The sequence below is a fragment of the Giraffa tippelskirchi genome, chromosome 12 (assembly GCF_054371585.1).
Source record: "Giraffa tippelskirchi isolate mGirTip1 chromosome 12, T2T-mGirTip1v1.2.pri, whole genome shotgun sequence".
Lineage (NCBI taxonomy): Eukaryota > Metazoa > Chordata > Mammalia > Artiodactyla > Giraffidae > Giraffa > Giraffa tippelskirchi.
In genome coordinates, this window is record NC_137286.1 from 26213445 (window position 1) to 26241316 (window position 27872).

General features: G+C 38.2%; 1 protein-coding gene across 6 annotated transcripts in view; it reads right to left on the bottom strand.

Annotated features, from left to right (window-relative positions):
• The window catches only part of NUBPL (NUBP iron-sulfur cluster assembly factor, mitochondrial), a 361834-nt gene that overhangs the window by 301137 nt on the left and 32825 nt on the right, over positions 1 to 27872 (bottom strand). For 4 of the 6 annotated variants that reach the window (XR_014070750.1, XM_081548056.1, XM_081548057.1 and 1 more), the window contains one exon: positions 5630 to 5720. Coding sequence is in view for 3 of the 6 variants with exons in the window: in XM_081548056.1 (XP_081404182.1) it covers positions 5630 to 5720 (91 nt within the window). In the remaining 3 variants the exon portion in view is untranslated. Of the gene's footprint in view, positions 1 to 5602; positions 5721 to 15866; positions 16000 to 27872 lie in introns of all 6 variants that reach the window. The other 2 variants (XR_014070751.1, XM_081548059.1) reach the window with 2 other exon arrangements.

Here is a 27872-nt window from a genome sequence, read left to right on the forward strand (position 1 = left end):
CAGCTGAGCCACCAGGGATAGCATGTATAATTTCGCTTCTCTCTTACTAGCCTCACCAAATTCAGACCATCAAAACTTTTCATGCCTCTTACTATAATTTCATTATTAATGGCCTCTTGCCTTTTGCCCTGGAGTCCCCAACTCATGGATGAATTATTTCCCTTATCTTCCACTTCAAAACTCATTTTACGTTCTGCTTTCACCAAGCTCTTTTTCCATTTTAAATGCTTTATTTTGTGTTAGCCCAAAAAGAAAAAAAAAAAAAAAGGAGAGGGGGAGCATATGTTTTGTTAAAATATTCCTCAAAGGTTTCTAAAGTGCTCACTGAATTATTAAAGTAACTATGAATCAGCAACAATGTGTTTTGTTTTAAAAAGCAAAAATTCAGAGAATACATACATAAAAACTAGAGTATTACAAACAAAATTGCAAGTTATCCCTCCACAATACCTAGTAATAGGTTTCTTTTAATTTTTCTCATTTCAGAGAAGATACTGAAAATGTCCTGATAATGTTGAGAAATACTGAAAATGATCAAAGATTAGGAAATAAGGAAAAAAAAAAATCAAAACACCACATTTTTTTCCAGTCTGGGATTAGACTGGAAAAGAGAATATGAACTGAGGTAAAAATTACTAGGCAGTCAGTGTAGAACTCTGAGACCTCAGTCTTGTTTTCAGTAAACATCCCACTCCAATGTCCTGAATTCTTGGAATGAGCCTTTAGTCTCATAAATTATCAGCACTCAGATCCAGGGAAGGGTAGTAATTAACTTCTGTTTCATATAGAGTTCAGTTCAGTCGCTCAGTCCTGTCCGACTCTTTGCGACCCCATGGACTGCAGCACACCAGGCCTCCCTGTCCATCACCAACTCCTGGAGTTTACTCAAACTCATGTCTATTAGTCGGTGATGCCATCCAACAGTCTCATCCTCTGTCGTCCCCTTCTCCTCCTGCCCCTAATCCTTCCCAGCACCAGGGTCTTTTCCAGTGAGTCAACTCTTCGCATGAAGTGGCCAAAGTATTGGAGTTTCAGCTTCAACATCAGTCCTTCCAATGAACACCCAGGACTGATCTCCTTTAGGATGGACTGGCTGGATCTTCTTGCAGTCCAAGGGACTCTTAAGAGTCTTCTCCAACACCATAGTTCAAAAGCATCAATTCTGCGGTGCTCAGCTTTCTTCACCGTCCAACTCTCACATCCATACATGACCACTGGAAAAACCATAGCCTTGACTAGACGGACCTTTGTTGACAAAGTAATGTCTCTGCTTTTAAATATTCTATCTAGTTTGGTCATAACCTTCCTTCCAAGGAGTAAGCGTCTTTTCATTTCATGGCTGCAACCATCATCTGCAGTGATTTTGGAGCCCAAAAAAATAAAGTCTGACACTGTTTCCACTGTTTTCCCATCTATTTCCCATGAAGTGATGGGACCAGATGCCATAACCTTAGTTTCTGAATGTTGAGCTTTAAGCAAACTTTTTCACTCTCCTCTTTCACTTTCATCGCTTTCTACCATAAGGGTGGTGTCATCTGCATATCTGAGGTTATTGATATTTCTCCCGGCAATCTTGATTCCAGCTTGTGTTTTTTCCAGCCCAGTGTTTCTCATGATGTACTCTGCATATAAGTTAAATAAGCAGGGTGACAATATGCAGCCTTGATGTACTCCTTTTCCTATTTGGAACCAGTCTATTGTTCCATGTCCAGTTCTAACTGTTGCTTCCTGACCTGTATACAGGTTTCTCAAGAGGCAGGTCAGGTGGTCTGGTATTCCCATCTCTTTCAGAATTTTCCACAGTTTATTGTGATCCACACAGTCAAAGGCTTTGGCATAGTCAATAAAGCAGAAATAGATGTTTCTCTGGAACTCTCTTGTTTTCTCGATGATCCAGCGGATGTTGGCAATTTGATCTCTTGTTCCTCTGCCTTTTCTAAAACCAGCTTGAACATCTGGAAGTTCACGGTTCACATATTGCTGAAGCCTGGCTTGGAGAATTTTGAGCAATACTTTACTAGTGTGTGAGATGAGTGCAATTGTGCAGTAGTTTGAGCATTCTTTGGCATTGCCTTTCTTTGGGATTGGAACGAAAACGGACCTTTTCCAGTCCTGTGGCCACTGCTGAGTTTTCCAGACTTGCTGGCATATTGAGTGCAGCACTTTCACAGCATCATCTTTGAGGATTTGAAATAGCTCAACTGGAATTCCATCACCTCCACTAGCTTTGTTCGTAGTGATGCTTTCTAAGGCCCACTTGACTTCACATTCCAGGATGTCTGGCTCTAAGTGAGTGATCACACCATCATGATTATCTGGGTCTTGAAGATCTTTTTTGTACAGTTCTTCTGTGTATTCTTGCCACCTCTTCTTAATATCTTCTGCTTCTGTTAGGTCCATACCATCTCCGTCCTTTATCGAGCCATTAAATTACCTTAAAAAAATTTAGTCACTTCCTGGTAGTTCTTGCTGGAGATGACTGCTATTATGAAAAGTCATTTGCCCAAGCTGATTTTCCACATTTTCTGTCTCTTCTGTACACACATTCACTTCATAAACTTGGAAAATGCTTATTAAGACAGAGAGAGCAGAATATTGTGACATGAGTGCAAAATATGTCCCCCAACAAAAGAAAAGTGAATCCTACTCAAAAAAAAGTCTCATAGTTAATCATTAATTAACTGTGTCATCCTCAATAAAATTACTTGACATTTCAATTTTAGTAACCTCTCTCCACAGGCCTTAAAAATTTTCCTACTTTATTAGCTAAATATACTAAAAGACATTCTTTAGTAAAACTAAGTAGTGATAAATTCACAACTGTGATAAAGTGTGAATTCACCATCACAAAACTGTGAGAGAAAGCAGATTTCTACCAATAAAAGTTAATTGAGAAAGCTTAATGAAAATTCTCAACAAAAGAGTATTACATTAGTGAATTAACAATACATTTCTACGTACAACTACCATGTAATATTTTCTTACAATTTCAACTGAAAACCTTCCTAGTCAATAATTTCTAGGACTATAGTTTGGCTATACTATAATATGAAATCTGCATATTATGTTATTTACAAAGTTAAAAAAGAGAAAAAATGACTGGTATTTGTTCTTTAGACAAAAAAAAGTTTAACTCATGCTAAGATGATAATTTCTCAAACTACACATGGATTTTATTCAAATTCCATTAGGTTCCCAAAGCAACTGGTCGTTTGCAGCCATTATAATGTCAACCTGGTGAGGTTTTTGTACAATAATCTCTCTACAAACTGGCTAGACTTTCCATTACCATAATTTTGCATAGTGCATACCAACCTAGAAAATCACTATTGTCATTTTAAGCTGATAGAAACATTTTCAGCCTAAGAAATCCAAAACTATTATAACAAATTTTTCCTCAATTACTGAATTCACTTCTCTAGAATCAAATGTAAAATTTCCCTTGGTGATCAAGACTAAAATATCATAAGTACAAGAAGTGTGGTTTTTCTATAATCTCCTCAAAAAGAAAAAATATAAGAGAATGAATCTGCCAACTTTAACATGGAGTTTTAAAATTAACAAATTGATCCAAACTACATTACCATACGTCTGCTTAAATAATGAACAGAAAAAGACAATCCTGAAGTCCCGTTCCCCCTATGGTTGTATAGCTAAGTCCAAGAACAGGGGAAACATGTACAAAGCTAAGATTCTGCTCACAGTTCTATCTCCCCAAAATCTGACCCACTGAAAACAAATCTTTTTTCTTACTGTTAATAAGATAATTTCATGCCGCACTGTGCTTTCTTTAATAAACAGTAATACAGGATAAATTAAAATGACAAAAACACAGAAAAGTCAAAATGATGCCAATTAGTACAATGATAGCAGGTTTATCTAAGATTCAAAAACCAATTTATAAGACGGGCTTTCAGGAATCCACATTCTTCTAAGTGAATGCCTTAATCGTTCAGTTTATTTCTTAAGGGACTTGAGATCTGCTTGTCAACACACATTCTTTTCAGGCTTTCCAAGATTTCCAGTAGCTCATTTTTACCAGAAAGTCTATTTAATGGCAGCCAATTTGCAAACATCAAATTTTAGAGTACAGCTTCAGGAAAACAAGAAGAAAGAAATTAAAGTTCACTTCAAGTATTTATACTGGCATAGACTGAACAGACTACTTAAGAAAAAACTGACACCAAGGGCTCCCTTTTGCCATCACTCATGTGCTACATGCACTAGCTTTCATGCTACTTTAAGCAAGAGACACATGTAAAGAGTCTACCATTTAAAGTACACAAAGTCATTACTCCTTTGTGTAACTTTGACATTTTGGCTCATGGCACATATTTGTAAACTAAGTATGCATTCCAGTAAAAGGGCAAAGAACAAAGAAACTGAATAAATTAGCTTTCTTTTAAGTTAATATTTTCACAAAACAAGAAAACAGCTTAAGTGGGTGCTTGTAATGTAGGACGGCTAGCGTCCCTTTTATCATCATAGAGCCTTAAGTTCCTTCAAAGTAATAGGAAGAATCCTTATTATCTGATAAGCGGTTATTCAGAACTTAACACTGTAACTGATTTCAACAACTACAGCACCAACAAAACCACCTTGGTGTTGGTTTAGTTGCTAAATTGTGTCCAACTCTTGCAACCCCGTGGGCTGTAGCCTGCCAAGCTCCTCTGTCCATGGGATTCTCCAGGCAAGAATATCGGAGTGGGTTGCCATTTCCTTCTCCAGGGGATCTTTCTGACCCAGGAATCGGATCTGGGTCTCCAGTATTGCAGGCAGATTCTTTAACGACTGAGCTATGAGGATAGCCCATCTCAGCACAAACAAAGGCACCTTAAATAGCAAATAATGTCTTACTACCTAACATTTAATCACAACGACAAAAATAACACGTTCTGTTATGTACACAGAAAATTCAATAAAAACCCTTCAGTAAATACAGGCATTTTGTCCTAGATTCATGGAAAATAAAAGGTCCAATAAGAAATAAAAGAAATTATTCAATCTCATACACTTACTATAGTTACAAGAAAATATAATAACAACAGTTATAAATATTAAAGATTTACTCAAAAAATTACTCTGTCCTATTATTGATGGCAAAGAAGGCTGGGGAGAGAAATTAATGTTTTATGGTTTTTTCAAAAACAACTTAATATAAATATAACAAAAATCTGATTACAGAGCTGAAAATAATTTTCAGCTCTTCTAACAAATATATTAGATACTTTTTATTTAAATACCCCCATACATCCACACATTTTATATACAAAGACGATGATGAGCTAAATTTGACCATGTACAGTGTACCAAGCACTGTGCTTCATGTACACTACACTTACAGCAATTTTGGAGTCAAGCAATTAAATATAGCAATTCTATCTGGTAAGTACAATCGTTTAACCCTATTTTACACATGGGGCAACTGAGGCACAAAGAGGTTGAACAAGTCATTCAAAGGTACACTGTTAATCAGTGACAGAGCCAGAATTCAAACCCAGACAGTCTGGCTCCATACCTTATATTGCAGTGTGCATAAGGTATACATGGTATGTGGCACAATGCCTGACACCCAGCAGGTACTAAATAAAAGTGTAACTACATTGTCATACTCTTTGTCTCTACTTACTCTGTGATAATTCTGGATTGCCTTTCAGATTCATCATCTTTGGAATTGAAGGGCCATACACATCCACATCTAACAAACCAACGGCCTTTGACTGTAAGAAAACAGAATTTACCATAAGATTTCCCCACTTTTCATCAAAGATAGAGTGCACAGCAACAGAAAGTCTAACTAGAGAGAAGCTAATTTGTAAAATATTTCAAAATCTTAACCTAAACTTTTAAAGCAACAGTAAGGTAAAAGAACATAAACTGCTCAGGGTAAATATTTTTTGTTGGTTTACTAATCTCTTCCAGATAACTGACCAAAGAAATCCACTGCACACACTTTAAACATTGTGGTTCAGATCTCCCATACAGTCACAAACAGACTAAGATTTTTGATCTGAGAACTAACAAATTACATGCACACAATGTTAAAATAATGGTTTACAACAGCAAACATAACCCCAGGAAGATGGAGCATTAACTTTTGAAAAGACTATCTAACACACCAAAGAATACAAAATGAGGGGAGAAAATCATGGAAACAAGACCATAATTAAAGCAAGTGAGGAATTCTGATGCAAATCTGGCATGGAAATGCTAATGAGGATAGTGGCAGACATAATACAGAGGCAACCTCTTATGTGCAAGTCACAGTAGAACACCCAAAGTCTTCCAGAGAATTCATAAACAAGCAAAACTGTTTTCTTTGATGATTTATGCAGCTGCCCAAGAGCAGAATATCTGACTGGTCTCTTCACTAGCTGACAGTTAATCAGCAGATTAACAAAGAAAGACAAACAAAATTCACTATCTCTAAATAGGTCTTTTTTTCTTCTCCCCCCACCACTTCCCTGCTCCTTCTCCTTTCACAGATTTAAATCAATTTGTTACTGGTTTTTCTCACATACAAGCAAACAGAATGCTAATACTAACACGTGTTTTTGAGTTCTGTTTCCCAAGGACATACAACTCACCCAGTTCTCTCCCTGTATGCTGGCAAGATAAAATTCTTTAGACTCTCAAAACTTTTTAACACTAAATAATCTCTCATTTTCTGTTATCTACCTATCTCCAGACACAAAATTACTTTTTAAACCTGTCTGGTTCCTATAAACAGACAAAATAAGGTACATTCAAATTTATGTCCCTAACTTTGACTCAAATGGCAGTTGTAAGAAAGTCATTTAACGTCCCTCTGTGACTCACAGAGGCTAAGGGACTCGACATTACTATTTCTCAGTTTACTGTAAAATAAATGAAAAAGGAGGAAGAATACATTACCTTTAATAGAATGGTGATATATAAAAACTGGGTTTAACACTTAAAAAAATCATTTTGAGGGTTAGTTTCTAGCTTTCTTATCAAAAGTAGGTATAATACCACCTTACACCGTTACTATGAGGAGTCAATGAAAACTGTAAATAAAATCCTTAGCAGAGTGCCAGGACCCAGAAGGAATTCAAGTGGTAGGGAGATATAATCAGGGAAAGTCTAGGTGTTTCTTTGGGTGATTTAGGATGGCATGTGTTTAGAGATTCTGATTTCTCCACAGAGCTGGCTGTGGGAGCCGAGTTTATCCAGGTTCTTAGTGTAACATTTCTGATTAACCTTTTTCAGTCCTCCCCTCTCCTCCCTCCTTCCCTCTGTCCCTCTCTCCCTTTCACTTTCCTCTCTTCCTACTGGTCTTCATACCTCTCTCTCCTCTGTTTCCTTTTTGATGTAAGCAAGCACTGGTACTAAATTCAGGTCAGTCAGTAGCTTTAAAAAGGTAGAACATTCAATGAGAAATTCTGACCCAATTTAACTCCTTTTTAAACCACAAACAAAAGAATTCAGTTGAATTGGAAACAGGAGTAAATTCACTACAGATAAAAAGATTTTCAAACCTAACGAATGTGGGTAATTGTTAACTATTATCTGTGGGTCTGCTAATATTATAACTATCACCTCTTTTCCATATCTTTTCCGTGACACCTACAAAACTAAATGCTACCATAAAATAATAATAATGCCAATTAAAACAAAAAATATTCTAAGATTCTTTGTCCTTGCTCTCATTTATATTAACATTGGTTTTAAAGTAACTTGAAAGGGTTAGGTCCCAGGTTTCAAATTAATCTTCTAAAAATACCTGTCAAGTAAAATAACTTAGTTTTCTAAGTTTATGTTTTCATGAAACAAGAAAACAACGAAGTGGGTGCTTGCAATATAAGATTGCCAGCTCAATCACTAGATCTTTAAGTTTCCTTCAAAATGTTAGGGAGAATCTATTTATCATCCATCTGTCCTGTCTTCTAGAAGAAAACCATGCTTGTCTACAAGTGAGCCCTTGGCATCATGGGTTAAAACAAAACTGAAGATCTGCTCTAAAATTTGCTGTGGTAGGAATGGATTTTGCATATATACCTAGGTAGCTGCTACTACACATTATCACATAGGAATAAAGACGGTAGGGAGGGAGATCACAAGAAGTTGATTTCCTCTGCTTCCTAGAGGATGGAACTAAGAATAATGGAAAAACCTCTACAAGTCTCTACCGACTGACTAAATTTAGTACTAATGCTTATATACATCAAAAAGGAAACAGAGAAGCGAAGGTATTGAGACAGGAAGGAAGAGGGCAGGACATAACTGTTAAAAGAATGACACAATCATGAAAAACAAGAGGATAAGACCAAAACAGGTTAGAACCTACTAGGCTCAAGATGGAGGAAGATTCGACTTCCAGTAGACCTTGAGCCACACTATATGCTCACTGTAATACATTTGCATATGCTAAATATACACCCACAGGTGCCATGACAGTTCGGAAGCAGATTATAAAAGGCCCAAAAGTGGGTGGTGCCCCATCTCCTGAAAATCCCCAATCCTTCTCTAAGATGGTTAGAATATTCCTGCTACTCCTTGTTTGTTGTTTAGTTGCTAAATCCTCTCTGACTCTTTGCAACCACAGGGACTACAGACCGCAAGGCTCCTCTGTCAGTGGGATTTTCCATGCAAGAATACTGGAGTGGGTTGCCATTTCCTTCTCCAGGGGACCTTCCTGAGCCAGGGATCAAACCCCTGTCTCCTGCATTGGCAGGTGGATTCTCTATCTCTGAGCCACCATGGAAGCCCATAAAAACTAAATTACGCAGACCACTAACCACCTGCCACAGCCAAGCTCTGCTCTCACTTTTCAAAAGGACTCCATGCCCTGGGGTCACCTCTTACCTTCTAAAAAGAGTGTGAGTGTGTATGTGTGTGTGTTAGTAGCTCAGTCATGTCAGACTCTTTGAGATCCCATGGACAGTAGCCCACCAGGCTCCTCTGTCCATGGGATTCTCCAGGGGAGTAGGTACATTCCCTTCTCCAGAGGATCTTCCCAATCCAGGGATCAACCCTGGATCTCCTAAATTGCAGGCAGATTATTTACCATCTGAGCCACCAGAGAAGCCCTTCAAAAAAGTGTGTCTCTCTAAATAAACCTGCTTTCATTTTACTATGGCTAGCTCTTGAACTCTTTCCTGCACAAGGCCAAGGACCCTCACTTGGCAGCCCATCCCAGGTACTCAGTCAAGACCTGGGATATGACCATCTTCTCATACCCCATTTCTCCTGCAATATACAATAGTCAGTAGGAGGAGAGGAAAGAGAAAGGCACAGCGAAGCAGGAAGGAAAGGATGGAGGAAAGTTAATCAACAATGTTGTATTAAGAACCTGTATAAACTAGACTTCCACAGCCAGCTCTGTGGACAAATCAGAATCTCTAAAAACATGCCATCCTAAATCACCCAAAGAAACACCTAGACTTTCCCTGATTATATCTCCCCACCACTTGAATTCCTGCTGGGTGCCAGGCACTTTAAGGATTTTATTTACAGTTCTCATTGACTCTTCATAGCAACCGTGTAAAGTGGTATTATACCTACTTTTGATGAGGAAGCTAGAAACTAACACTCCAACTAATTTTTTTTTTTTTAAACTACTCCTCCTTAGAATGAAGCAGAATGGAAAATTAAACACAAAAATACCAACCACATAAAACTCCACCGTAACTGGAACATGACCTATCTACAGAAGACTTAGATTAAAAAACAGGAGTAGGCATGATTCTCCCAACAGGGCCAAATAATAGAAAATATTTTAAGCCCTGTGGATCATTTGATCTGAAACTATTGAACAGTGCCACTGTAGCACCAAAGCAACTACAGACAACATGTAAACACAAATGAGCATGGCTGTGTACTATAAAACTTCATTTACAAAAACAGACAGGATTTAGTCCACAAGTCATAGTTTCGCAACAGTGATTTTAAAAATAAACTTTTTCATGACAAAGTTATTCGGCTGCCCAACAACCTAATTTTGGTGAAGCCAAGAGCAGGCAGTACACAGTCATCTCTTATGGTGTCAGAGGAGCTATCTCAGTAAAGATTTACTTCCTCATCCTTAATTGGCTAGTTTTTAAAAATAAGAAGAAGCACATTTTTTAGGCTGTTTCATTGGAACTTAGTATGCCTTGTTTTGATTTTATAAAATGCAAATAAATCAGTGTCCATTAAATAGAAACTCCAAAGCCTGTATTAATTAAAACTATATTGTACTTTGATTGTGGCACAGCTACCAACCTGATAAAATTACCACAGCTACAAAAATCAACTGAAACATATCTTCAAGTCTAGAATTCAATAATGTTCAAAAGATGCAAACTTTGTTTTTCAAAATTTACACCATTATTTTTCAATAGGCTCCTATTTTAAGTGTATGAACAGTTTCAATTTAAACTTTCAACAGTTTTACACTGTAGGAAAATAAATGAGCAAGGTAGAGGTTACAAAAAAATATATGCATCTGATTGTTCAACTAAGTTTTATGATGCCTTTCTGCCTCACTCCTTCTAAAATAATTATATTTAGTCAAGAAAGGTCCAATTAAGATTTCTTTCATTTCAGCCAGGCCCAAAAGAATAATCACTACAAAAGCCTCATCAAATACACAACAGACAAAGAAAATTATTATTAGCAAAAAAAATTTGTAAATGTACTGTTGTAAGGTGGGCTTTCCAAGTGGTTCAGCGGTAAAGAACCTGCCTGCCAAGCAGGAGATGTGAGCTCGCTCCCTAGTTCAGGAAGATCCCCTGGAGAAGGAAATGGCAACTCACTCCAGCATTCTTGCCTAGGAAATCTAATGGACAGAGGAGCCTCATGGACTACAGTCCACGGGGTCACAAAAGAACTAAACAAGACTTAGTGGCTAAACAACAGCTATTGTAAAGCAGAACGGCCATCATAAACTTAACCTAATATGTTGGTACCTAATGTTATACCCTCTCTCTGACTCTCCTGCAGTACTCAAACTCTAGCAGACAACAAAACATTACAGATCAAACCACAAGATACTACTTAGGTTTTTGGATTTGTTTCTTTATACTTCACAATACCCTGTGAGAGCTAGAAAAGGTGGCAGAATTATTCAGAGTGATTAAAATGTTTCATTACCGCTGCATGAAAGCTGCAATTTGAGAGCCTACAAGTCCTGTTTTTGTGTGTGTGTTGGATTTCAAAGCCTCCAGCAACAAATTTGATAGTGCTTTGTTCTTCCAACAGAATTATTACTAAAGAAGATTGCAAAGCTTCATGATGTTCTTTTTATCCATGACATCTGCTAATAGAACCCATCAAAACATCTTAGAGTGGTCTACCTGATTATTTGTAAGTAAACATTCATTTAAGATTAAGACCTACTCAAAAGTATCCTTTCCATAGAGGTATCCAGTTAAGAATCCCATGATTATCTACACATTACATTACATTTAACCTTGGACTGGAATTTGGGATTTATTCCATTTGAAGCTTAGTCAAGCCCCCTTTTCCTCTCTCTGTTAAGCTTTAAGTCAAGCTATCATTCAAAGAATTTAAATCTCTTAGTAGAGAAAAATGCCTCTTATCTTGTTCTTGTTGTCAGTCACTGTCATGTCCAACTCTTTGCAATCCCACGGACTGCAGCACACCAGGCTTCTCTGACCTCCACCATTTCCTACAGCCTGCTCAAATTCATGTCCATTGAGTCAGTGATGCTATCTAGTCATCTCATCCCTCTGTCACCCTCTTCTCTTTCTGCCTTCAATCTTTCCCAGCATCAGGGCCTCGTCTAATGAGTTGGTTCTTCACATTAGGTAGCCAACGTACTGGAGCTTCAGCTTCAGCAGCAGTCCTTCAAATGAATACTCAGAGTTGTTTTCCATTAGGATTGACTGGTGTGATCTCCTTGCAGTCTAAGGGATTCTCAAGAGTCTTCTCCAGCACCACAATTCGAAAGCTTCAACTCTTTGGCGCTCAGCCTTCTTTACAGTTCAACTCTCACATCCATATAAGACTACCGGAAAAACCATAGATTTGACTATACGGACCTTTGTTGGCAAAGCGATGTCTCTGCTTTTTAATATGCTGTCTAGGTTTGTCATAGCTTTTCTTCCAAGGAGCAAGTGTCTTTTAATTTCATGGCTGCAGTCACCAACTGCAGGGATGTTGGAGCCCAAGAAAATAATATCTGTCATTGCTTCCACTTTTTCCCATCTATAAGCCATGAAGTGATGGATGCCATGATCTTAGGATTTTTCACGTTGAGTTTCAAAAGCTTTTTCACTCTTCTCTTTCACCCTCATCAAAAGGCTCTTTAGTTCCTCTTTACTTTCTGCCATTAGAGTGGTATCGTATCTGCATATCTGAGGTTGTTGACATTTCTCCAGCAATCTTGATTCCAGCCTGTGATTCATTCAGCCCAGCACTTCACATGAAGTATTCTGTATAGAAGTTAAATAATATACAGTGACAATATACAGCTTTGACGTACTCCTTTCCCAATTTGGAACCAGTCAGTTGGTCCATGTCCAATTCTAACTGTTGCTTCTTGTCCTGCATACAGGTTTCTCAGGAGACAGGTAAGGTGGTCTGGTATTCCTGCTCTTGAAGAATTTTCCACAGTTTGTTGTGATCCACACAGTCAAAAGCTTTAGCACAGTCAATGAAGCAGAGGTAGATGTTTTTCTGGAATTCTCTTGCTTTCTCTATGATCCAACAAATGCTGACAATTTGATCTCTGGTTCTTATGCCTTTTTTAAACCCAGCTTGTACATCTGGAATTTTTCAGTTCAGGTACTGCTGAAGACAAGCTTGAAGGATTTTGAGTATAACCTTACTAGCATGTGAAATGAGTGCAACTATACGGTAGTTTGAACATTCTTTGACATTGCCCTTCTTCGGGACTGGAATGAAAACTGAACTTTTCCAGTCCTGTGGCCACTGCTGAGTTTTCCAGATTTGCTGGCATATTGCATGTGGCAATTTAACAGCATCAACTTTTAGGATTTTAAATAGCTCAGCTGGAATTCCATCACCTAGCTTTATTTGCAGTAATGCTCCCTAAGGCCCACTTGACTTCACACTCTAGGATATCTGGCTCTAGGTTAGTGACCATACCATCATGGTTAACCAGGTCATTAAGACCTTTTGTATATAGTTCTTCTGTGTGTTCTTGCCACTTCTTAACCTCTTCTACCTGTTAGGTCCTTACCATTTCTGTCTTTTATCATGCCCATTCTTGCAAGAAATGTTCCCTTGATATCTCCAATTTTCTTGAAGAGATCTCTAGTCTTTCCCATTCTATTGTCTTCCTCTACTTCTTTGCACTGTTCATTGAAGAAGGCCTTCTTCTCTCTCCTTGCTATTCTCTGGAACTCTGCATTCAGTTGGATGTAACCTTTCCCTTTCTCCCTTGCCTTCCACTTCTCTTCTTTCCTCAGCTATTGAAGAGTAAAGCCTCCTCAGACAACAATTTCGCCTTCTTGCCTTTCTTTTTTGGGGAATGGTTTTGGTCACTGCCTCCTGTACAATGTTACGAACCTCCATCCACAGTTCTTCAGGCACTCTGTCTACCATATCTATTCCCTTGAATCTAGTTGTCACTTCCACTGTATAATCATAAGGGATTTGATTTAGATCATACCTGAAATTAAAAGACGCTTACTCCTTGGGAGGAAAGTTATGACCAACCTAGACAGCATATTAAAAAGCAGAGACATTACTTTGCCAACAAAGGTCTGTCCAGTCAAGACTATGGTTTTTCCAGTAGTCATGTATGGATGTGAGAGTTGGACTGTGAAGAAAGCTGAGTGCTGAAGAATTGATGCTTTTGAACTGTGGTGCTGGAGAAGACTCTTGAGAGTCCCTTGGACTGCAAGGAGATCCAACCAGTCCATCCTAAAGGAGATCGGTCCTGGGTGTTCATTGGAAGGACTGATGTTGAAGCTGAAACTCCAATACTTTGGCCACCTCATGCGAACAGCTGACTCATTGGAAAAGACCTTGATGCTGGGAAAGATTGAGGGCAGGAGGAGAAGGGGCCGACAGAGGATGAGATGGTTGGATGGCATCACCGACTCAATGGACATGGGTTGGGGTAGACTCCAGCAGTCTGGAGTGCTGCGGTTCATGGGGTCGCAGAGTCGGACACGACTGAGCTACTGAACTGAACTGAACGCTCTAGTGGTTTTCTCTACTTTCTTCAATTTAAGCCTGAATTTTGCAATAAGGAACCAATGATCTGAGCCACAGTCAGCTCCAGGTCTTGCTTTTGCTGACAGTATAGAGCTTCTCCATCTTTGGCTGCAAAGAACGTAATCAATCTGATTTTCGTATTGACCATTTGATGATGTCCATGTGTAGAGTCGTCTCTTGTGTTGTTGGAAAACAGTTTGCCATGACCAGTGCATTCTCTTGGCAAAACTCTATTTGCCTTTGCCCTGCTTCATTTTGTACTCCAAAGCCAAACTTGCTGTCTGTTACTCCAGGTATCTCTTGACTTTCTACTTTTGCATTGCAAAATCCTATGATGAAAAGGACATCTATTTTGAGTGTTAGTTCTAGAAGGTGTTGGAGGTCTTCATAGAAATGGTCAACTTCAGCTTCTTTGACATTAGTGGTTAGGGCACAGACATGGATTACTGCTATGTTGAATGGTTTGCCTTGGAAACGAACTGAGATCATTCTGTTGTTTTTGAGGTTGCACCCAAGTGCTCCATTTCAGACTCTTTTGCTGACTATGAGGGCTACTCCATTTCTTCTAAGGGATTCTTGCCCACAGAGGTAGATACAATGGTCATCTGAATTAAATTCGCCCATTCTCATCCACTTTAGTTCACTGATTCCTAAGACATCAATGTTTAATCTTGTCTTCTCTTGCTTGACCAAGTCCAATTTACCTAGATTCATGGACCTAACATTCCAGGTTCTTATGCAATATCTTTCTTTACAGTATCAGATTTTACTTTCACCACCAGACACATCCACAACTAAGCGTCATTTCCCCTTTGGCCCAGCTGCTTCATTCTTTCTGGAGCTATTAGTAATTGCCCTCCACCCTTCCCCAGTAGCATATTGGATACTTCTGACTTGGGCAGGAGTGTGCTCATCTTTCAGTGTCATAGTTTTTTGCCTTTTTATACTGTTCATGGGGTTCTCCAGGCAAGAATATTGGAGTGGTTTGCCGTTCCCTCTTCCAGTGGACCATGTTTTTTCAGAACTCTCCACCATGACCTGTCTGCCTTTGGTGGCCCTGCATGGCATTACTCATAGCTTCACTGAGTTACGCAAGTTCCTTCCCCATAACAAGGCTGTGATCCATGAAGAAGTTCTTAATTCTTAGCTAACATTAAATAACTTTAATGTTATTAAACATTAAACTTCTGAGTGTCAGAAGTAGTAATGGTTGGACAAAGTGATAAGAGAACAATTTCTACTATATTTATCAAAGGACTGTCTAAATCTTCAAGTTCAATCAAGAAAGAAAGAGGAACAAGGGCAACATAAAGGAAAAACCTCACGTGGCTAGACAGAGGGCAGAGATGAGCTCATGAAAAGGACAAAAGAATCTCAAATGATGAACTGTTTGTAAACAAGCTACAAATGGAAGAGTATCAAATTAAAGACTATTTAAGATTTAAAAAAAAAAAAAAAAAAAACACCAAAAGAGATCATCTTAATCTTCTGACTGCTTTTTAGCAAAGAAGAAACTGGTCCAGAGATAATGCCATAGCTGGGTCTAGCTTCCAAGTCTCTTTCCAACATACCATAAAGCCTAACTACTAACACTCACTAACCACTCCTCTTTCTTTTTTTTCCTCTCATCTCCTCCCCTACTATTTTTCCCCTTTCACTCCACTCCAGACACATGGCCCCCGGCAGTGTGTTTAACATACCAGGCTTGCACCTGCCTTAGGACTTTTGTAGTTGTTATTTCTTCAGTGAAGAATGCACACCTCCAGGTATCTACCTTGTTCTCTCTGTCACTTTCTTCATGTCTTGATTCAAACATCACTATGTGGTGAGGTCTTCACTGGCTACATGCTGTTTAAAAATACAACTCTCTCATCATTACCTAGCATATGTCCTTTCCCCGTCGTGCTTTTTCTTTCTTCTTAGCACCTATATAAATATTTAACTTACTATATATTTACTTATTTATCTTGTCTATTTGTCTCACCCACTAGAATGCTAATTTCATTAGGGTAAAGAATTTTGTATGTTTAATTCACTACTATAAATAGAATCTAGAACAGTAGGCAGTCATGGAGATACTCTGTGCTATCTCAAGAAATTTTGATTCAGTAGGTCTGGGCTGGAGCCCAACAAACTGCATTTGTAACACTCTAGGGTATACGATGACCACATGTGAAAAACAGTAATTTGGATAGTATGGGAAGGCAAAGATGAAAATTTGCTCTAAGGCCCATGCCTTGGGATCAGCAGGATCAGAGTAACAGTCATCTATAGTAAACAACAGTAACAATGAAGAGTATTCTTTTTCTTTTTTTAACTATAAAATAGTAGTTTACATTCTGCCATATGGGTAAATAGTCACATGGCATGGGATAAATGTATATAAAAATTATTGTTTATCTAAAATTCAAATTTAATTTAGTGAGCATATTTTTATTTTCTAAATCTAGTAACCTACCCCAGCATCTCTTCTCAACAGGGCAGTCAGAATGATTCAGAGTTGAAATGTAAGTCAGATGATGTCTACTCAAAACCCTACTGACACCCCTTCCTACATTTCACTCATGAAAAGCCAAAATCCCTACAACTCACTAGACCCCACATAATCTATCCAGTTTCTCATACCCTTGCCTCCCAATCCTATTAACTTTCATCACCTATTACTTCAGTCCACTGTTACTCCAGAAGCCACAGTGATGTTTTTACTATTCAGTGAACAGTAAGCTAGACATGGCCCCATGTATTAGCCTTTGAATTGTCTATCCTTTTGTCTGACACACTCTTCCCACAGACAGTCACACAGACTACACTCTCATTTTCAAGTTTCTGCTCAAATGTCATGTTCTCATTGGGACCTACCCTAGTTTGAAGTGCAAACCAAATCCACCCTCACACAAGCACTTTCTCTCCCCCTTATCTTAGACTACTTTTATCACTTTCCAATATGCTATTTACTTACTTATGATGTCTAATACCTATTTATTGTGAACTCCATAAGGCTAAGGATATCCCCAAGCACCTAAAATAGCAATAGTAAAATAAATATTCATTGAGTGAATGGGTGGATGAATGAATGAATAAACCTCCAGTGTTCCTCTACAGAGTATCAGGATTGGTTACTGTGTGATCCCTATGGTCTCTCTTAAGATCTAACACTCTAAGAGTTCATGAAATTCCCTCTCCTAATACCTTTATACTAACAGTTTAAGTTATAGAATTCAAAATTAACTAATGTAGGTAAAATTTAAAATATCTAGTATTTAAAAAAAGGGGGGGTCATAAATTTCCTTGCAGTCTATTCTTAACCACCACTTTTTCCCAAGAAAATCCAATGTTATCTTCATTTTCCTACTACCTCAACTCTAGAAAAATGGGACTTCATAGAAGAAAATCTAGTGCAAAGACTGGTTATAGTGGGCTGCTATAAAATACATATATATATATATACATATATAGATGATAAGAGTATACTATCTTTAAAAAAAAAAAGCACACTATCTAAATTTTTTAAAACTAAACCCACAATATAGTGTGAAAGGGCTCATTAAAAAGAAGGCAATTTTTATACCTGTTCACTACCAAGGTTAGGCTCGATCCAGGGTTTTAAATATAAAAAGGCTGCATAGAAGTTTGTGTGTGTGTGTGTGTGTGTGTGTGAGTTCCTTTCCAGAATACACAATACACACACACACACACGGAGACAGGCAACTTTTCTTTAACAAAAAGTAATTGCCTTCAGTTCCATATTTTCATCTAGCAAGTAACAGAGAAAGTCCATTAGGAATAAAACAACTAAGATTAAGAAAAACCTTCCATCTTTGGTCTTTATAATTAAAGGAAAAAAGTATTGATGCTCTTAGTAGAGCCTTCAAAATCAGAGAAAAATTAGGAAGCCTTCTATCACCATGGTAATACAGATGCAGAAAAAGATACTTCTAGATACTAACCTCTAAAAATAATAGTCATCTTATCTGCGACATCAACCAGCCACTCTTTTGACAGAATCTAAGCCTACAGAACTACAAACCTAACCAAATAAGAACCTTCTTTCCCAAATCAGATAAGGTACTGCAGCAAAAGCAATGAAAACCAACATCAATTCCTTCAAAATGTCCTTAACTAAACTGCAATGCAGGGAAGAGCATTTACAATTCTGATAGCAGCTCTTGCAAAGAAAAGCAATGCAGCAGTGCAGGAATCAGACGTAAACAGAGCACCTGATCCACCCTCCAGATTCAAAATCATAGGAGCCAAGCAGCTGGTTTTAAAACCCATGTCTTCCTGTGTCCTCTGCTCTCCTTTCACAAATGGTTTCAACACTGCCCTACCGAGGATTTAGGGCCCTCCTTATTCCTCAAGGAGATGAGACGGGGGAAACAAACTACTGAGAAGAAAAAAAATGAGAGAGAAAAAAGGAATTGGTGAGACCCAAGTTAGGGAGGAAGGGGAGAATAATTAAGAAAAAAACGACAGACTTCTGTGAGAAAGATCTGGCTAACTTCTTATTGTCCAGAATCAGATCATGAAATTCAAAGGATGTGGAACAATTTTGCCACCAATATGTTATAAACTAAATGAAACTAAGGAAAAATACATTGAATGTAAAATTTGGGTAACTGTTCTCTTTCTAACCATAAGCAAATTCAGGAACTTCCATTCCATTCCAAAGAGAGAAAATGAATTTCTGGCACCATGTTGCACTTTACCAAAAGAAAGAGTGCTGAGGAGGAAACACATAGCTTCTTTTTTTTTTTTTTTTATAAATTTATTTATTTTAGTTGGGGGCTAATTACTTTACAATATTGTAATAGTTTTTCTTTAGAGCTATTCAAAACAAAATCGCTATTGCTTCTAATGGGAAATTTCAAACGAAGTTGTGCATAACGCTTTCTACCTAAAACTATAAAGGGGAAAAGCAGTTTGGGGCTTTTTACCTTCTGAAAATAACCTTATAAAACAATATTTTTATTTTATTGTTTAGTAAGTGTAGTGCATGTATCTGTGTGCTTACAGAGAAGGAGGAAGAGTCAGTAAGGGAAAATTTCTAATGCAAGATTGGCTTTAGAGTGTAGTTTAACATACTTCCACCCCTGTTACAGAATTAATTAAAAACAAAAACAAAAAACACAGCCTATCTTTCACTTGAATCTTTTAAATTAAGTTTCTTATTCAGTACACAATTATTCTTATAAAAGATACAGAGAGGTAGACACAAATGTCTCAAGTCAACACTATTCATACACATTAGTGGTGATCTGTTAGCAAGAAAACTGTATATATATTCCATAAAATGTATTTAGAGTTAGATAATTCAGGATTTAGATTTAGATGCATCACAAATGCATCCATATTATAAATGAAATAAATAATGGTATTGTATTCAAATATTTATATAACTACACAACAAACAAAAATAAAGTCCAAAAACCTCAAGGTACTATTATGGTCACAAAGAATTGGACACAACTGAGCAACTGAACTGAACTATTATGATCATCAAGTATAAAATGATGTTATAAAAATATCATTATCTAACCCAAGTAAGTTATATTTATGCAATTAATTTCAATTAAATACCTACTGTAATTACACTATACTTTAAAATATCTCAGTACACCTTGATACAATATTTAATTTTTATTGAAGTATAGTTGATTTATAATATTGTATAAGTTTCAGGTTATAACATAGTGATTCACAATTTTTTAAGATTATACTCCATTAACTGCTGTTAAAAAATGCTGGCTATATTCCCTGTGCTGCACAGTATATTCCTGTAGCATATTTATTTCATACATGGTAGTTGTACTTAATTCCCTACCCCTATTTCGCTTTCCCCCCTTAGCTCTCCCCTATTGGTAACCACAATTGTTCTCTACATCTGTGAGCCTGTTTCTTTTTTTTTACATTTGCTAGTTTGTTGTATTTTTTAGATTCTACATATAAAGAATAATACACAGTATTTTCTTTCTCTGAATGATTTATTTCACTAAGCGTAATACCCTCCACATTCATCCATGTTGTTGCAAATGGCAAAACTTCATTATTTTTTGTGGCTGAATAGTATTCCATTGTAAATATATCTTCATCTATCTCTTCATCTATTAATGGATACTTAGGTTGCTTCCATATGTTTACTTTTTTTTTTTTAACTGTTTTTATTTATTTATTTATTTATTTTTTATTTTTATTTTATTTTTTTTTTAATTTATTTATTTTAGTTGGGGGCTAAGTACTTTACAATATTGTAATAGTTTTTGCCATACATTGATATGAATCAGCCATGGGTTTACATGTGTTCCCCTTCCTGGACCCCCCACCCACCTCCCTCCCCATCCCATCCTTCTGGATCATCCCATTGCCCCGGCCCTGAGCCCTTGTCACATGCATCGAACATGGAATGGTGCTCTGTTTCACATATGACAATACACATGTCTCAATGCCATTCTCCGAGAACGTCCCACCCTCCTCCCTCAGAGTCCATAAAATTGTTCCATGCATCTGTGTCTCTTATTCTGTCTCGCATATAGGGTTATCGTTACCATCTTTCAAATTCCATATATATGCATTAGTATACTGTATTGTTGTTTTTCTTTCTGGCTTACTTCACTCTGTATAATGGGCTCCAGTTTCATCCATCTCAGTAGAACCGATTCAAATGTATCTTTTTAATGGCTGAGTAATATTCCATTGTGTATATGTACCACAGCTTCCTTATCCACTCATCTGCTGATGGACATCTAGCTTGCTTCCATGTCCTGGCTATTGTAAACAGTGCTGCGATGAACATTGGGGTACACGCGTCTCTTTCAATTCTGGTTTCCTCGGTGTATATGCCCAGCAGTGGGATTGCTGGGTCATATGGCAGTTCTATTCCCAGTTTTTTAAGGAATCTCCACACTGTTCTCCATAGTGGCTGTACTAGTTTGCATTCCCACCAACAGTGTAAGAGGGTTCCCTTTTCTCCACACCCTCTCCAGCATTTATTGCTTGTAGACTTTTGGATAGCAGCCATTCTGACTGGTGTGAAATGATACCTCATTGTGGTTTTGATTTGCATTTCTCTAATAATGAGTGATGTTGAGCATCTTTTCATGTGTTTGTTAGCCATCTGTATGTCTTCTTTGGAGAAATGTCTGTTTAGTTCTTTGGCCCATTTTTTGATTGGGTCGTTTATTTTTCGGGAATTCAGCTGCAGAAGTTGCTTGTATATTTTTGAGATTAATTGTTTGTCTGTTGCTTCATTTGCTATTATTTTCTCCCATTCTGAAGGCTGTCTTTTCACCTTGTTTATAGTTTCCTTTGTTGTGCAAAAGCTTTTAATTTTAATTAGGTCCCATTTGTTTATTTTTGCTTTTATTTCCAATATTCTGGGAGGTGGGTCATGGAGGATCCTGCTGTGATTTATGTCGGAGAGTGTTTTGCCTATGTTTTCCTCTAGGAGTTTTATTGTTTCTGGTCTTACGTTTAGATCTTTAATCCATTTTGAGTTTATTTTTGTGTACGGTGTTAGGAAGTGTTCTAGTTTCATTCTTTTACAAGTGGTTGACCAGTTTTCCCAGCACCACTTGTTAAAGAGATTGTCTTTTCTCCATTGTATATTCTTGCCTCCTTTGTCGAAGATAAGGTGTCCATATGTGCGTGGGTTTATCTCTGGGCTTTCTATTTTGTTCCATTGATCTATATTTCTATCTTTGTGCCAGTACCATACTGTCTTGATGACTGTGGCTTTGTAGTAGAGCCTGAAGTCAGGCAGGTTGATTCCTCCAGTTCCATTCTTCTTCCTCAAGATTGCTTTGGCTATTCGAGGTTTCTTATATTTCCATACAAATTGTGAGATGATTTGTTCTAGTTCTGTGAAAAATACCATTGGTAGCTTGATAGGGATTGCATTGAATCTGTAGATTGCTTTGGGTAGAATACTCATTTTCACTATATTAATTCTTCCAATCCATGAACACGGTATATTTCTCCATCTGTTTGTGTCCTCTTTGATTTCTTTCATCAGTGTTTTATAGTTTTCTATATATAAGTCTTTTGTTTCTTTAGGTAGATATATTCCTAAGTATTTTATTCTCTTTGATGCAATGGTGAATGGTATTGTTTCCTTAATTTCTCTTTCTGTTTTCTCATTATTGGAGTATAGGAATGCAAGGGATTTCTGTGTGTTAATTTTATATCCTGCAACTTTACTATATTCATTGATCAACTCTAGTAATTTTCTAGTAGAGTCTTTAGGGTTTTCTATGTAGAGGATCATGTCATCTGCAAACAGTGAGAGTTTTACTTCTTCTTTTCCTATCTGTATTCCTTTTATTTCTTTTTCAGCTCTGATTGCTGTGGCCAAAACTTCCAAAACTATGTTGAATAGTAGTGGTGAAAGTGGGCATCCTTGCCTTGTTCCTGACTTTAGGGGAAATGCTTTCAATTTTTCACCATTGAGGATAATGTTTGCTGTGGGTTTGTCATATATAGCTTTTATTATGTTGAGATATGTTCCTTCTATTCCTGCTTTCTGGAGGGTTTTAATCATAAATGGATGCTGAATTTTGTCAAAGGCTTTTTCTGCATCTATTGAGATAACCATATGGTTTTTTTCTTTCAATTTGTTAATGTGGTGTATTACATTGATTGATTTGCGGATGTTAAAAAAACCTTGCATTCCTGGGATAAAGCCCACTTGGTCATGATGTATGATCTTTTTAATATGATGTTGGATTCTGTTTGCTAGAATTTTATTAAGGATTTTTGCATCTATGTTCATCAGTGATATTGGCCTGTAGTTTTCCTTTTTTGTGACACCTTTGTCTGGTTTTGGAATTAGGGTGATGGTGGCCTCATAGAATGAGTTTGGAAGTTTACCATCTTCTGCAATTTTCTGGAAGAGTTTGAGTAGGATAGGTGTTAGCTCTTCTCTAAATTTTTGGTAGAATTCCGCTGTGAAGCCGTCTGGTCCTGGGCTTTTGTTTGCTGGAAGATTTCTGATTACAGTTTCGATTTCCGTGCTTGTGATGGGTCTGTTAAGATCTTCTATTTCTTCCTGGTTCAGTTTTGGAAAGTTATACTTTTCTAAGAATTTGTCCATTTCTTCCAAGTTGTCCATTTTATTGGCATATAGCTGTTGGTAGTAGTCTCTTATGATCCTTTGTATTTCTGTGGAGTCTGTTGTGATCTCTCCATTTTCATTTCTAATTTTGTTGATCTGATTCTTCTCCCTTTGTTTCTTGATGAGTCTGGCTAATGGCTTATCAATTTTGTTTATCTTCTCGAAAAACCAGCTTTTAGTTTTGTTGATTTTTGCTATGGTCTCTTTTGTTTCTTTTGCATTTATTTCTGCCCTAATTTTTAAGATTTCTTTCCTTCTACTGACCCTGGGGTTTTTCATTTCTTCCTTCTCTAGTTGCTTTAGGTGTAGAGTTAGTTGATTTATTTGATTTTTTTCTTGTTTCTTGAGGTACGCCTGTATTGCTATGAACCTTCCCCTTAGTATTGCTTTTACAGTGTCCCATAGGTTTTGGGTTGTTGTGTTTTCATTTTCATTCGTTTCTATGCATAATTTTATTTCTTTTTTGATTTCTTCTGTGATTTGTTGGTTATTCAGAAGCGTGTTGTTTAGTCTCCATATGTTGGAACTTTTAATAGTTTTTTTCCTGTAATTGAGGTCTAATCTTACTGCATTGTGGTCAGAGAAGATGGCTGGGATGATTTCAATTTTTTTGAATTTACCAAGGCTAGATTTATGGCCCAGGATGTGATCTATCCTGGAGAAAGTTCCATGTGCACTTGAGAAAAAGGTAAAATTGATTGTTTTGGGGTGGAAACTCCTGTAAATATCAATTAAATCTAATTTGTCTATTGTATCATTTAAAGTTTGTGTTTCCTTGTTAATTTTCTGTTTAGTTGATCTATCCATATGCGTGAGTGGAGTATTAAAGTCTCCCACTATTATTGTGTTATTGTTAATTTCCCCTTTCATACTTGTTAGTATTTGCCTTATATATTGTGGTGCTCCTATGTTGGGTGCATATATATTTATGATTGTTACGTCTTCTTCTTGAATTGATCCTTTGATCTTTATGTAGTGTCCTTCTTTGTCCCTTTTCACATCCTTTATTTTAAAGTCTATTTTATCTGAAATGAGTATTGCGACTCCTGCTTTCTTTTGGTCTCCGTTTGCATGGAATATGTTTTTCCATCCTTTCACTTTCAGCCTGTGTGTGTCCCTAGTTTTGAGGTGGGTCTCTTGTAGACAGCATATATAGGGGTCTTGTTTTTGTATCCATTCAGCAACCCTTTGCCTTTTGGTTGGGGCATTCAACCCATTTACATTTAAGGTAATTATTGATAAGTATGATCCCGTTGCCATTTACTTTGTTGTTTTGAGTTCGTGTTGAAACATCCTTTCTGTGTTTCCTGTTTAGAGAAGATCCTTTAGCATTTGCTGGAGAGCTGGTTTGGTGGTGCTGAATTCCCTCAGCTCTTGCTTGTCTGTAAAGCTTTTGAATTCTCCTTCATATCTGAATGAGATCCTTGCTGGGTACAGTAATCTGGGTTGTAGATTATTCTCTTTCATTACTTTAAGTATGTCCTGCCATTCCCTTCTAGCCTGAAGGGTTTCTATTGAAAGATCAGCTGTTATCCTTATGGGGATCCCCTTGTGTGTTATTTGTTGTTTTTCCCTTGCTGCTTTTAATATTTGTTCTTTGTGTTTGATCTTTGTTAATTTGATTAATATGTGTCTTGGGGTGTTTCGCCTTGGGTTTATCCTGTTTGGAACTCTCTGGGTTTCTTGGACTTCTGTGACTATTTCTTTCCTCAGTTTAGGGAAATTCTCAACTATTATCTCCTCGAGTATTTTTTCATGGCCTTTCCTTTTATCTTCTTCTTCTGGGACTCCTATGATTCGAATGTTGGGGCGTTTCATATTGTCCCAGAGGTCCCGGAGGTTTTCCTCATTTCTTTTGATTCTTTTTTCTTTTTTCCTCTCTGCTTCGTTTATTTCCATCATTCTATCTTCTACCTCACTTATCCTATCTTCTGCCTCCGTTATTCTACTGTTGGTTCCCTCCAGAGTGTCTTTTATCTCCTTTATTTCATTATTCATTCTATATTGATTCCTTTTTATTTCTTCTAAGTCCTTGATAAACATTTCTTGCATCTTCTCAATCTTTGTCTCCAGGCTATTTATCTGTAACTCCATTTTGCTTTCAAGATTTTGGATCATTTTTATTATCCTTATTATAAATTCTTTTTCAGATAGATTCCCTATCTCCTCCTCTTTTGTTTGGCTTTGTGGGCATTTCTCATTTTCCTTTACTTGCTGAGTATTTCTCTGCCTTTTCATCTTGTTTAGATTGCTGTGTTAGGCGTGGCCCTTCTGTATTCTGGTAGTATGAAGTTCCTCTTTGTTGTGGAGGTTCCTCACTGCGGTTGGGGTTGGACAGGTGGCTTGTCAAGGTTTCCTGGTTGGGGGAGCTTGTGTCGGTGTTCTGGTGGGTGGAGCTGGATTTCTGCTCTCTAGAGTGCAATGGAGTGACCAGTATTAATTTTTGAGATGTCTATGGATTTGGTGTGCCTCTGGGCAGCCTGTATATTGATGCTCAGGTCTATGTTCCTGCGTTGCTGGAGAATTTGCGTGGTATGTCTTGCTCTGGAACTTATTGGCTCTTGGGTGGAGCTTGGTTTCAGTGAATTTATGGAGGGTATTGGATGGTCTCTTATTAATTAATGTTTCCCCTGGCTTTCAATCTTATTCTTGCAGTAGCCTCAAGACTTCTCCTTCCATACAGCCTCAATAATAAAACTTTTAGGTTAATGGTGAAAAGATTCTCCACAGTGAGGGATACCCAGAAAGGTTCACTGAGTTACATGGAGAGATGAGGTGGGGGGGGTGGGTTGAGGTGACCAGGAGGGGAAGAGGGGAATTCAAATGTGGAGAGAGCAATCTAGCCAGTAAGCACTTCCCCCTGTGCTTTCCACAGTTTGGAACCCTCAGAGTGACTCACAGAGATACATAGAGAGGGGGGAGGAAGGTAACAGAGGTGAGCATGAGTAGAAAGGGAGGAATTAAGAGGGGAGAGAGAGATCTGGGCAGTATCCTGTTCCTGAAGTGTTCTCCGGTACCCAGAACACCCTCAGAGATTCACAGAATTGGGTTGAGAAGAGAAGGAGGAGGGTGGGAGATAGAGGTTCCCTGGGGGAGAAGAAAGAGCATCAATAGGGGGAGAGAGTGATCAGGCCAGTGATCACACTCCTGAGTAAAAATGGGTCCTAAAGATTGGGTTCTTAAATGTACAAAGTTGATATCAAATATGTAAAACAAAGATTAAAAATCTAGAGTAGAGGTTAGACTCTTATAAAACTTACAATCTTAAAAAAAAAAAAAAAAAGAAAAAAGGGAACAGTGTAAAAAGAAAAAAAACAGTAAAACAGTAAAAAAAGAAACAGTAAAAAAATGTAGAACAGGCAAAAAACATTAAAAAAAAAGAAAACACAAAAGGTATAAGATATATGTATGTAGTTTGCTTCAAAAATAGGGTTTTGTTTTTTTTTTGCAAGTTAATAGTGGGTTATGAAAATGAAAGTTAAAGGTGTAATAGAGGACTTGAAGAAAAAGGAAAGAAGAGAAAAAAAAAATTTTTTTTTAATTAAAAAAAAAATAAAAAAAATAAAAAAAAATAATAATAGTAAAAAATATATGTATCCCGGACTTTCTCTGGAGCTGTTGTGAGCAGTGTGGGATCTGCTCAGTTTTAGATAGATCCTTATTCCTGCTTATACTTTTCAAGATCTATAGGTCCTTTTTAATGCAGTCAGTGTTAACTACAGGGATCTTAATCTGTTGGCCTGTCCCTTCCAAAGCGCTTCCCTCTGTTTATTTGGCTTCTGTTTGGAGATCTCTTCAGTATCTAATTTCCGCCCTGCAACAAAGCGGTGGAGGTGCTCTCTTTAGGTTCGCTTGTTCAATCGTGCTGTGGGGAGGAAGGAACACTGCAAATCTGGCGTGTGTGTGGTAAGCTCGCAGTGTCTCGGCCGCACTGGGTTCGCCCCCGCTCACGGCGTGTGTGCTTTCCCCGTCTACCCTGCTCAGGCTTCAGGTTACTCGGCCGGGGAGCGGGCCCTGAGCTGCGTGCACTTCCCAGGTCTAAGCCGCTCAGGTTCAGGCTCCCGGTTACTCCACAAAGGCGCAGACTCGGTTTCGCCCGCGGCTTGTGCCGTTCCCGGTCGGAGCTGCCCAGGCGGCCAGGAGTTTGGCGAGGGCGCTGTCCCCTGTTGGGGCGGTGCGGCTTATCACCTCCCTGGTCCCCGCCTCGGTTTACGGGCTCGCCCGGCTCCGGTGTGCTTTGTGTCGGTTCTGGGGAGCTGGTCTCTGGCTGCGACCCTCCCGGCGGCTGTCGACCCTCCGGGATCTCAGGCAGTCTTTGCTTAGAAACTGGGAGCCTGTTTGCAGTTTGGTAGGGGGTGCCCTCTCTGGAGCCGAGTTTGCCCCTTTCCGGCTCTGGCGGGCCCCGCCTGCCCGCTGTGTCTGGCGGGGGATGGGGCGGTCCGCAGCCGGCTAGCTCTCCTCTGTTATCGCTCAGTCCTTTGTTCTGTGAGCGGGCCGGCAGTGCCTTAGAGTTGGGCTTTTAGCGGGATAGTTCTCTCTCTCTCTCGCTGTCCCAGTTTAGGTTACTATCTCACGTTAGCTCCCTCAGATTGCCCTCGGGGCACTCGGGCCCGGT